Consider the following 12602-nt stretch of genomic DNA (forward strand, 5'->3'; position numbering starts at 1 on the left):
GTATTGATAGTAGGGCATATAAAATAGGAAAGTTTATACTGCCTACAGGACTGGTGTAACATTCAACAGCTTTCATTTCTAGCATCTATTTGTTTCAAGCCTGAATAATATTGAGGCAGATTCTCATTTAAAGCTGTTTAAGGTGGTGGCATCACCACATCCTGCGATAGGGAATTCTGTAGTCTAAAAATCCTTTGCAGACCCACAGAGTCAGACCCAAAGACCCATATACCTTTGGAGAAGGTAAAAATACTGGTAGTTGCACAGGATCTTGGCCTGAAAACAGTCACCTTAAACACCCCGAACTACAATCCATGGACATGACCAAAAGAAGAAAATAATCTGCAACTCAAGGTAATTTCAAACTTCGTTCAGAGTGCATAACATAGAGATATTTTCTCAATAGACTTTTTGAGTTTTGATGTCATCATGTATTCAATAAATGTCATTTTAAAAGAAACATACAACTTTGCTGGTTCTTGCTTTCTGCAGCCTGAATGTGTCTGTCTTGCTACATACACTACAAAAAAGAGTACGGAGGCAGGTATAGGAAAGCCCTTCTTAGCTAGAATTATTTTTAGCCCAGCAGGACACATAGGAACTAGATCTTTACCCATAATAAAGTTAGGTACCAGATACCTCAGGAGTATCCCAGCGGCACTAAAGTCTCATAAGGAAGAGGTTATTTGTGCATAGAAAAACGTTTCCTTTAATACTCTGGGTATCAAAGAATAACTTTGGGTTGGGCCAGGAGCATCTATCACTGCTGCAAATCTTGCATCTGACAAACATTTATACTGGACCTACTACTGCTACCATTCTGGCACAACAATGATAAGACACTCATCTCTGTGCATGATCAAACAGTAAAAGCTTTAGACAAAACCAGGACACAATTCATTTGGAACAAAATTGACCAAAACATCATCTTATTCATATTGCAGAATTATTCATATCTTACAGACTGATCAGTTAGGCACTAACAAAAAAAATGTAGCTTGGGAGACATCTTCCTATAAAGATGACATAAAAACAAAAACCTTGATTTTTGTAAAATCACGTATTTTCCCACAGGTGTACCTTCCAAGTAAATTAAAAGCACTGGTTTAGTAAGAATTTGCAGCTTATCTGAAAGTTACCCACTTTTAAGATGGGTTTTCCAGTAAGCTCAATTAGAAATAATTGAAAATATGTTTCCAAGTATTTAGGACTGAATTGTGAGACGGCCTGCAACAACATTATCAACGGAACTCTGTTGATTCTCTAAGCAATGAAAAAGGACTTCTGGCTTGATTATGCCTGTAATTTACACTTAGCTTAGGCTGCAATCCTATGCATACTTACCTGGGAATAAGTCCCACTGAATTCAGCGGCACTTACTTCTGAATAGACCTACATAGGATTGTTCTGTTAGTGCAGGGGTGGGCAACTTGTGGCCCTCCAGATGTTGGACTGCAACTTCCATCAGCCCTAGCTAGCCTATCCAATGGTGAGGGGTGAGGGGAGTTGCAGTCCAACAACATCTAGAGGGCCACACTTTCCCCATCCCTGTATTAGTGTATGTCTCAAGCTTATGTCTATTTTATTGTATTATTACATTTCTATACAATCCAATAGCCGAAGCTCTTCGGGTGGTTCACCAGTGTCAGGAAAACAGTGCTAAATACCAGTAGATGTTGGCGGAGTGTGACAAACATAATTGTATTGATTAAGTAAGCCTAATACAAAAGAATGCTGAGAACATTTATGGCAGTTTTCCCCAAGCTGGTGCCTTCCATATTCTTTCCTGAAAGGGGTGTCGGAAGGCAGATCCCCAGCCTTTTAATTGGGCAATTCTTCTGGGCTGTGCCTGGAGCCTGCCCTCCATAACAGGGGTGGGGAACCTCAGGCCTGGGGTCCCAACCCCATCCTTCTGGGGTCCCGATTTGGCCCTCCAGAGTTTCCCAGATGGCTCCGCCCCTTTCTCCCAACCACTGATCGTTTGGTGGTTTCTTGGCTTTGGTGCAGCTTTTCTCCCATTCTAAAAGGCTGGAATGCTTCTCCTAAGGGTTAGTGACTGGCAGTAAGAGCATAAAGCTAAACTGTGCTGGTATTGTATTTTTGGCCCCATCCCTTTTGCCTTTGGCCCCACAGATCACTGGAATGTGGCCCTGGAGAGCTTCTCCAAAATGGAATTTGGTCCTCCAGTTGCAAGAGTTCTCTGCTCTGTAAGCACTAATCCCTCCCACCTCTATGAATCTCTCATGCTCTGTGCCACCACTGGAACGTTGGGCTCAGAAGCCTCCTGCTGCTCTACTACGACCACCATACTTTGGAACATGAGAATCATAGAATCACAGAATAGTAGGGTTGGAAGGGGCCTACAAGGCCATCGAGTCCAACCCCCTGCTCAGTGCAGGAATCCAACTCAGAGCATCCCTGACAAATGGCTGTCCAGCCTCGTCTTGAAGGCCTCCAGTGTGGGAGAGCCCACCACCTCCCTAGGTAATTGGTTCCGTTGTCATATTGCTCTGTCAGAAAGAACCACACTGCTCAATCAGACTGAAAAGCCCATCTAGTACAGTACCCTCCTTCCCACAGCGGCCAACAAGATGCCTTCTGGAAGCCCACAAGCAGGGCATGAGAGTGATAGCCTGCCCTCACTGTTGCTCCCCAGCAACTGGTGTTCAGCATCTTGCAAAAACACGTGGAAGCTCTAGAGAATTGATTCAGAACTATCCTCCATGAATCTGTCAACATCAGAATTTTATAACAAGTGAAGCCCTCAGCTCAACTGTATGTGTCAGCTTTCATATCAGTCCTGGGCTGCATTAAGAAAGCGTGCCATTCTGGGTTTCATTCATGGGACTAATTATATTGTATAGTCTTTATCCTTCAGCCACATACTGGATAGTACCTTCACCCGTACAATGGATAAAGCTAGCTGCTGGCAGTGCATAAGTCCAGGTGTAAGCGCTTAGCTTCAGCCCATGCTCTGAGGCAGATAAAACACATATCCACCAGTATTCGAGGGAATGCTTCAAGGTAGTGTTGTCATGTCAAATCGATTTTTCTCCAGCAGTCCAAGACAACTGGAAGTTTTATATTTCCAGGAGCTTTAAACAGGAGCTTTGAAAACAAAATTAAAAACCTGTTACATATGGGAAAAGGAGAACTGCTTCATACCAATATTCATTTTGTGCAAGGGTAGGCAACCTTTTCAGCCCTGAGGGCCACATACAGTGCTGGGTGGTGAGTTGGGGGCCACACATACATATATGCATATGAGTGTACATGTATCCATATCCGCCTGGAATGGGATATCTAGGGGCGAGGTTAAGGCTTCCCTCCCCAGCCCAGTGATTCCAACTGAGATACCAACTACATCAGATTGTTGTCCCGGTAATAGCAGCACCAGAAAAGTAGATGGGCTCCCTGGGGCTTATGGGCTGCGAGTTGCACACCTGTGATCTAGCAGGACAGGATCAAAATATGAGCCCCGGTATTGTCAGAGTGCTTCCAGTTTTTCTCAAAGCCTCCATCTCGCTTGTCTACCAGCAAAGGCAAACAGCTCAAGGCAATTGTGCCCAACTGTCAATTGTAAATGTCCCTCTATTGGAACAGAGATGACAGTGTCCTAGCACTTGAATGCGCAGAGTCATGGAGCTCCCAAATGTGCTAAATAAATCTTCTCAGCACGCATATTATAAGAAAAACCATCTATATCTTTGTCTATATCATCTATGTTATTATTCACACACACACACACACACACATTTTGCTTTTGCAAGAGAGAGAAATTAGTGGAGGAGCCAAGAAAGACAGACAATTTCTGAAATGATTACTAGTATAAAGAACAGGCTCCAAGATCTGGACCAAGATAAGGTGACTCTTGTTTTTAACTATACACAGATTTGAAGAAAATGTCAGTTTGGGAATTCCAAGTACACTTTTCTCAAGAAATCTTATTACTGGGTTAGTAAATTGTTTTCTCCTTACCGCTGTGGTGTGCTTCTTCATTTTCATGAATATCTGTAAAGAGAAAGCAAAATTCAAGAAGTTTCAGAATTCATGGAGAATTCTGTAAGGATGCATTATACCATAATGTGTACTGTAAATGGAAGAAGGACCATTTTAATTGCTTTTAAGATGACAAGTAGGAACTCAGAACCCCAATAATTGATTACATAACCAAACCTACAACCTGGGTAAGATAAAAAAAATGAAGGGAGAATAAGACCAATAGAATATTTAAATATGAAGTTACAGAGAGGAAGCTAATCTCCAGGGAGTCATTTTATATACCATGCGAAGCGCAAAATCTGGATGGGGGTGTAATGTTGGTATACTAAGCAAGCCTTCTTCCTTTTGTAAACTTTTACGGTAAAATAAAACTTGCATTGTTCACTCTCAAGTGAATTTCCCCATTTTGTCACACCTCTGCAAAAGATCCTATATTTCCATGTTCATCAGTACATGTGTATATATGCGACTTTGCACGCATGTGTGAACAAGGACATTCAGTAACAGACTTCAATGATGTTTATTGACTGGGGTCCTTTATCCAACTCTCTTGAGCTAGGTTTATTCACAAAGTGAATAACTCAAAGACACTGAAGAGTAATTTTAGATAGTAAAGCAAGCAAGCTGTCCACAACATGCCAGATGATTGGAGGAGGGCTGATGTTGTCCCTGTCTTCAAAAAGGAGGAACCTGGGAACTACAGACCAGTCAGTCTGACATCAATTCCTGGGAAAATTCTGGAGCAGATGATAAAGCAATCCATCTGGAAGCACCTTGAAAACAATGCAGTGATTACTCAAAGCCAACATAGATTTGTCAAGAACAAATGAATCTGATGAATCCGATCTCATTTTTTGATCAAGTAACCTCCCTTGTGGACTGCAGGAATGCGGTGGACATAATATACCTCGACTTCAGCAAAGCTTTCGACAAAGTGCCCCATGATATCCTGATGAGCAAACTAGCTCACAGTGGGCTAGATGAAACAATGATCCAGTGGATCCACAGTTGGCTACAGAATCGGACTCAAAGAGTGCTTATCAATGGGATCTTCTCAAACTGGGGAGAGTAACAAGCGGGGTACCACAGAGCTCAGTCCTGGACCCAGTGCTCTTCAACATTTTTATTAATAACTTGGAGGAGGAGGTACAGGGAATGCTGATCAAATTTGCAGATGACACAAAATTGGGTGGGATAGCTAATACCCTAGAAGACAGAAACAGAATTCAAAGTGATCTAGATAGGCTGGATTGCTGGGCAGAAAACAACAGAATGACATTTAATAGGGATAAATGCCAAGTTCTGCCCCTAGGAAAAAGAAACCAAATGCACAGTTACAAGATGGGCAATACTTGGCTCAACAACTACAAGCGAGAAGGATCTTGGAATTGTTGTAGATCACAAGCTGAATATGAGCCAACAAAGTGATGTGGCTGCAAAAAAAAGGCAAATGCTCTTTTGGGCTGCATTAATAGAAGCATAGCTTCCAAATCCCAAGAAGTACTAGTTCCCCTCTACTCAGCACTGGTTAGGCCTCATCTTGAGTACTGTAGTGATTGTAGTAATTTAAAGACATTTCCTTACAAGAAACATTGGGATGGGAATTTGGAGATTATCCGTGGAGAGTGGGGTGGAGCCTGGACTGGCTGGGAGAGCTCTAGCAAAGAATTGCTTGTTGTTACAACTCTATTTAATAAAAACCACCATGTTATCTTCTTAAGATATGGACCCAAACTTATTACAAGTACTGTGTCCAGTTCTGTGCACCACACTTAAAGAAGGATGCAGACAAACTGGAGAGGGTTCAGAGGAGGGCAACGAAGATGATCAGGGGACTGGAAACAAAGCCCTATGAGGAGAGACTGAAAGAACTGGGCATGTTTAGCCTTGAGAAGACTGAGGGGAGATATGATAGCGCTGTTCAAGTACTTGAGAGGTTGTCACAGAGAGGAGGGCCAGGATCTTTTCTTGATCATCCCAGAGTGCAGGACATGGAATAATGGGCTCAAGTTACAGGAAGCCAGATTCCAGCTGAACATCAGGAAAAACTTCCTGACTGTTAGAGCAATACAGCAATGGAACCAACTACCCAGGGAGGTAGTGGGCTCTCCCATGCTGGAGGCACTCAAGATGAAGCTGGACAGCCATCTGTCAGGGATGCTTTGACTTAGATTCCTGCACTGAGCAGGGGGTTGGACTCTATGAACCCTTCCAACCCTACTATTCTATGATTCTATGAAAACTGAGTGCGGGTGGCATCTCATCCCTCTATCTTTTCATCTGTGAGGAAGGAAGTATAGGAACTTATAGATAAACATGTTCTGGAAGGCATCTAGGATTAATTAGATGTTCTGTGAATGTGGGACTGACTCTGAACTCTCTTAGCTAGGGCTTGTCTTGTGGTTCTTACTATTTGAAAATGCCTTGTTAGGGCCAATGTTGTTACGACTGCTGTTAATGCCAAAAACATTTTAAAAATATTGGCAAAAGTTAAACTACACAGATTGAGTTTTGGAGTCAGCAGCTGTTCCTCTACAAATAAACAACATCAATCTGTATGCATAAATGCAATGAGAGATCCAGGATTGCTTTGCCAAGTTTTATTGATCAAATAATTCCTCTTCCCCTTTAGACACTGGCTGCTGCCAAAGCAGGAGTCTGGGTCCGAATAACACATGTTTTACTTCCTGTATTGTACTCTGCTAAGAAGCAATCCATAAGCTTTCTGAAACAGTTGTGCCCTTGGCTTATTGTAACTCCATATTCTTATAAAGACATTTGCCCCATCTCCCTTTCATCAGTGAGAGACTGGAGAATCTTCACTAGTGAATCTTCACCAAAAATAACAAAGACAGTCATATCTGTGATATAGTGGGCAGCCTTAATGTTATTAGAGTCCTAAGGAGAAGCAGAATGGCTCTACACTAGCGGCTGGCAAGTTGTTGCCCCTCCAGATGTTTTGGCCTACAAGTTGCCCACCCCTGCTCTACATCATCAATTAAATTTACAGAAGGAGACCTAAAGATATCCTCTGGAGCATGAACATTGCTGCTGGCCAGAAATAAGTAAGTGCCTATTATGTGGCTGGCTCTCTACTTGATCTGCCAGGTACTTGGAGAATGTACATTGATCACAGTTCAGCTATAGTTAGTACTTTGCTCTTTAGCTCCCACGGTAACAAGCACTAATTTTTTAAAGTCTGTCTACATATTCCAACCTCCAGAGCAAGCTAGGAAGAGAGGGGATGGGGACCAAGACTGTGGCAGATTGTCACTTCCTGCATAGAAGCTGAACCCTGAGATCTCTCCCTGTTTTGAGAGGGGGCTCAAAGTATGGAGAGCTGTGAGAAGTGCAGCAGGCCACATGGGACATTCTGTTCATCCCTCTAGCTTAGCTTTTCACATGCCTGTTGTCCTAAGTGTATGAGCATCGGAATAAGCCACTGCAGCATCCCTTCAGTCTTCCAAGCCATGCATGCAAACAAGGATCCAGGTGGCAAAACAACGGAAAGCTGCATGATGCTTATGGCACATACAAATATTCCTAAAAACAGGAGTCGTTGCGTTGTTTTCTCTTACAGGGTGAGCCCGGCATGACCACATCTTCTCAATGTGTTCTGACAGACATACTTACCAGTGACATGAATGCTGATTCAATAGCTTGCCTTGAACCTGTCCTCTTCTGGAAAGCCAAGATTAAAAATCCCCAGGAAAAATAAAAGGCAGCTCCTGGAACTGCCAAGATTTTCTGTATTTTATAGAAGGCAGAGAGTGAGTTGAATAAACTTACGAATACTGCTCGCAATAATAAATAAATAAAGTAAGTAAGTAAGTAAGTAGAGGTAGGTGTAAAGCGGCACAACAGCAAATATATATAATAAATACGTATATGCTGTATGTAAGTTTATTCAACTCGATGTCTGTTAATTACCTTCTTTAAAATACAGATAATCCTGGCAGTTCCCAAGAGATGCCTTTTATTTTTCTTGGGCATTTTTAGGCTTGGCTCTCAAGAAGGCGGGAACAATGAAAAGTCTGCCAACCCATGAGGAAGGCAGAAAGTCTTCTAGGGGTTGAGGGAAGAGGGCCACTCCTCCTATGGAGACAAGATCTGGAGACTGCCTCTCTCCTCCTCTGAGGGGCCTCATCCCATTACCTGTTGCAGAGAGAATGAGGCACTCTCTCCCAGCAGCCTCCGCAACAGGGCGGCTGCTTCAGCCCCACTGTAGCTGGAGCATACTTCAAGTGCAGGGCGTGGCAAACCCTATGGGCAATCACAGGAAGAGGTTCCCTCTTGGGGTGTGAGTAGCTGGATGAAGAGATAGCCCAGGCAGCACCCTTGGGTGCTCATTTATATTCCACCTAAGATAAGCTATCTGGATTGCCTATGCTAAATACCACCTGTCTCTCTGCCTCAGAAATGTCAGGTTAACCATTCTGGCAATCTAGAGATGGGCCATTGCTCCCACATTCCGGTATAGGTTTGCAACAATGCATGTACCATTTACTTACCAGTATATGTTCTTTGACGAGAACGCTTCCTTTTATCCCACCAGTTGTATGGAATAAGAATTAATGCAATGGCAGCTGCAGCTGCAGCTGCAACAGCACTCAGAGCTATAACTGTTTTATGTTGCTTGAGATCAATTATAGGGCTGGTTGTAGAACTGCTTAGGTCAACTAAACAGGATCAATGTGGGGGGGGGGGTGAGAAAAGCAAAAGAACCTGTAACACAGTGGCTCAGTCTGCAGATAACACAAATTGCATAGTTGAGTATTTTTATGCTTTCAAAGTACCTGAAAATTCATTTTCACTAAAAGAAACACAGTAAAATTAAATGTGGGATAAGTTGTTAACAAAATTGACTATTATCCTCTAATGGTGAACACAACACAAAGGAAGAGAAAAACTGGTCATCAACCAGAGAGGGTTTCCTTAAGCAATTCAGCATTGAGAAGTCACACGCACGCACCCAGCAGAATTGCTGCCTTTCCCGCCCTACTCATTTCCCCAAAGGCCAGCTAGATTACAGACTCATTTCAAAATTCTCAAGTTTAGCATGGCTAAAACTGAGCACTGTTTTAAAAGAGAAACATGCCTTATGGGCATATTGAATTAGTCACATGTAAGGATACAATTCTCTGCATGTTTAGACAGAAAATGTTCTACAAATCTCGGCATTCCCCAGCCAGCACTGCTGGCTGGGGAATGCTGGGAGCTATAAGCCTTTTTCTGTCTAAACATACAGAGGATTGTGCCTTAAGTGGCATAAGATAAAGTTTTCCAAGTTGTACTTCCTACCATTGTCTTCCTATGGGTTTTCAGCAACTTGTGCTGGCCACCTCTTTCTGCTAAGTCCCACATGAATGCCTGAATCAAGGTGATCAGATACCAGCTGTTGTGGGGGTGGGGAGGAATGATAGGAAGTGTCCCCTGGTGGCTTACTCTCTCTTCCGCAGCCTGTAGCTGAAGGATGCATGTCGTAGCTGACTGTCCTTCTACCATCTCCCCTGCTTTCTCCTCATTCCTGGTCTTTCCTGCACTGAAGCTTCCAATTTAAACAACTTTAGTGCAATGGAAAATAATTGGTACATTGCTTCTGATCGGGCTTGAGGAAACTCTGTCCAGAAAGCAGCTTCCCCCAGTGACTATATTCATTTGAGCTATTGGTATAGCCCTTGATATCCTAAGATCAACTTAAAGAGAGAGAGAGTGCTAGAGTGGCTACCTAAAGGTTTGGGTAACTAATAGAAATCAGACTCAGACTGGTCTGAAAAGCAGGGACTGGAGGGTGGCATAGACACTGAAGCTGAAAAAAGAGGGACCACAACAATAAGTGTGACATAAGAAAGATGATGCGTGCTATCAGCAAGAAGGAAGTGGACAGACAGGGAAGCTTTGGAGGCTCAAACACTGAGACATAGGGAATTAGAGGATTGCTGGCTGTAGTTCATGTAACTTAAAAAATTCCAGAGGAAGAAGAATTCAGCCAAGGTCAACTACTTCCATCACAACATCACCGTGACCTAGCATTCCCAAGCAGGCAGTGAAAGCCAAGAGGCAAAAGGGTGAGGGGCGGTCTGAATTTTGCATGCTGATTTAACTAAACCAGCCAACTGTTTGGCTGCAAGTTTTGTTATGAGACCCATATGAATTCTCACTGAAACTTTGAAACTATCCTTCCATGTCTTATATAAGATTCCAAGACTTCATTCTAACTGACAAATGATCAAAAAGCCAAGATTTTAGAGTTCAGGACTTGAATTGTATTGTGTATTTTAATAAAACAAACCTATTTTTGACACATTTGTCCCTCATTACAGACATCTCACTGAAGACAGACCATAGCCTTTACAAGTAAAATGTGAGCATTTACTTACTGGTGGTAGTTATGTTTTGGTGCAACCGCTCATTTTCAACTGTACACCCTAACTTTATGTTGGAAGCTGCTTTAATTGTTAACACACTGTAAACACTGAACATCCCATCCGGCTCTTTAATTGACGTTTCTGTTGCATTCAAGAGGGTGTTATCCGTTTCATTTATCCAGTAAAGCTTTTGTTGTGGATATCCATGACTAGAATTGCAAAAAAATGTCATTTCTTCTCCAGATAGCTCAGGGCCCGTTAAAACTGGTGTGCTGTAGTTTCCTGCAAGAAATAAGGGTGGTGTACTTTTACAACAACATTTTTGCATAGTCTGATCTGCCACTTTTGGTGATCTTGTGGCTACAAAAGGTTGGAGGGAAGGAATTTCAAAACATGGTACTATAACAACTATTGCCCTCTCCACCAGTTCCTTGAACTGCCATCAGATTATGTCAAGACAGGTGGTGGGACTTGGGTCCTGCTTGCATGGGGGTTTGGTGCCTTACTGAGGAACCAGAAATGCAGGAAGCAACATCAAAAGAGAGTAAAGGTATTAGGCTGCATGGACTATTACTCCATTCATATGAACAATAGAGAGCTGCCTTATACCAAGTCAGACTTTTGGTCCATCTAGCTCAATACAGTCTACTCTGACTGCCTGAGACTCTGGAGAACCACTTTCTCATCACCTGCTATCTGTTCCCTTTAGCTGGAGAAGTCACAAACTGAACCCTGAACCTTCTGCATGCAGAGCGTGTGCTCTTCTACTAAGAGATGGCCCTTTCTCATCTGAGTCCACCACTCAGACTAACACTACTATTTCCACGGCCTGTCATGAAAAGTACCAATCAGCAGAGGGTCAGACTGAACCCTGTGTGGCTTTGCAGGGATACCCCATCTCCACTGCAGTCACATAGTCCTAAAATTAGAAATCCAGCAAGAGGACAGGGCACAGATTCTAAAACTAAAGGGTGCATTCCATCACCCCCAGCTTCCACAAAGCTCTCCTTTCTTTCAGTGGGGCTTGTGAAAAAGTGGTGCTTAAGTGTACGATGCCACCAAAGTCAGGGTCGAATTTAGTGAAAGACAATGGGCACGATACAGCAAGTCTCTACAGTCCAGACTTGAGGTTGCTTGTACAAACTCAATTTTTGGTGCTGTTCATTTGCCCCAAATTTCACAAAACCATCTGCAAGCAGGTTTAACTTATTCAGTACGGAATAAAAAAGACAAGAAAAAACCACACACCCAAAGAAGGTACATGGAAATAATCTCTATCGGTCTGATGCCGTCCCCCCATACACACACCGGTAGGTGCAGGCAACCTGCCTGCGAGTGCAGTTCTCCACGAACAGGGGAGTTGGTAGGTTGGTGGCAGTGGCCTCTCACTTCTAGAGCCACACACACAAGCACAGTACAAGGGAAGAAAGGGCTTGGATTGTCCCCTATGTGTTAGTACAATGTCTCATTTAAAACACCACTGCTCTTCTGTTCTCATGACGTGTAATCACAGTTCTGGACATGTTCTTCCCCCCTGTCATTCTCTGGACTCAAAAGAACTTTGCAAATGTTTAAAAGAGGATGTTTCTCCTGGGTCACTGACCGGTGGTTTATAAATATTTGCTTTGAAAGGGAGGTAACCTTACCTGCCACTTTGAGAGTTACACTTGCATGATGAATGACGTTAAACATTCCACTTCTATTTCTCTGTATCAGACACTCATATGTGTGCTCATCATTAAGGCCGATGTGTAGCAGTTTCAGAGAAAAGTCACCATCCTTCAGTTGTTTATCAGCCAGAGTCCTATTTCTGAATTCCTGGCACTGGTATTCTTTCATATCTCGATTAGGAAAATAGGCATCTACGAGGCATGCAGTCACCCCTTTTTTTTGCCACTGTATTCGAAATGCATTTAAGATGAATGGTTCATTTCCAGAATAATTGCATTTTAGTTCAACAGTACTTCCTATTATGCCAGTGACTACTGACTCATTCTCTAGAAAGACAAACAAGGAGGATAAAACACAACTAAAAAATATATTGCAGCATATCATCCAGTTTTACTACATTTCATTTCCACTGAACTTAATGTTACTGTCCCCACCTTTCTAATTACGTTGGGGAGACTGGGACCAAATATAATGGTGAATCCCAACCCCACTGAAGACAGCAGGACTGAAGTGTAACTCACAGCTTTCATAGGTATTTAGAAGCAGTGCCTGTTCTGCTCA

General features: G+C 42.8%; 1 protein-coding gene across 6 annotated transcripts in view; it reads right to left on the bottom strand.

Moving 5' to 3' along the window:
• Window positions 1–356: 356 nt before the first annotated feature.
• The window catches only part of ICOSLG (inducible T cell costimulator ligand), a 28530-nt gene continuing 16284 nt past the window's right edge, over window positions 357–12602 (bottom strand). For 2 of the 6 annotated variants that reach the window (XM_084843875.1, XM_084843876.1), the window contains exons 3-5: window positions 12017–12367; window positions 10383–10652; window positions 421–1452 (exon numbers count right to left, since the gene is read on the bottom strand). In XM_084843875.1, coding sequence (XP_084700001.1) covers window positions 1367–1452; window positions 10383–10652; window positions 12017–12367 — 707 coding nt within the window. In that variant the 3' untranslated portion in view covers window positions 421–1366. Of the gene's footprint in view, window positions 3109–3978; window positions 4012–8513; window positions 8682–10382; window positions 10653–12016; window positions 12368–12602 lie in introns of all 6 variants that reach the window. The other 4 variants (XM_084843872.1, XM_084843871.1, XM_084843873.1 and 1 more) reach the window with 4 other exon arrangements.

This window comes from Heloderma suspectum, chromosome 3 (assembly GCF_057233095.1).
Source record: "Heloderma suspectum isolate Gila_16-S chromosome 3, 16-S_ref, whole genome shotgun sequence".
Lineage (NCBI taxonomy): Eukaryota > Metazoa > Chordata > Lepidosauria > Squamata > Helodermatidae > Heloderma > Heloderma suspectum.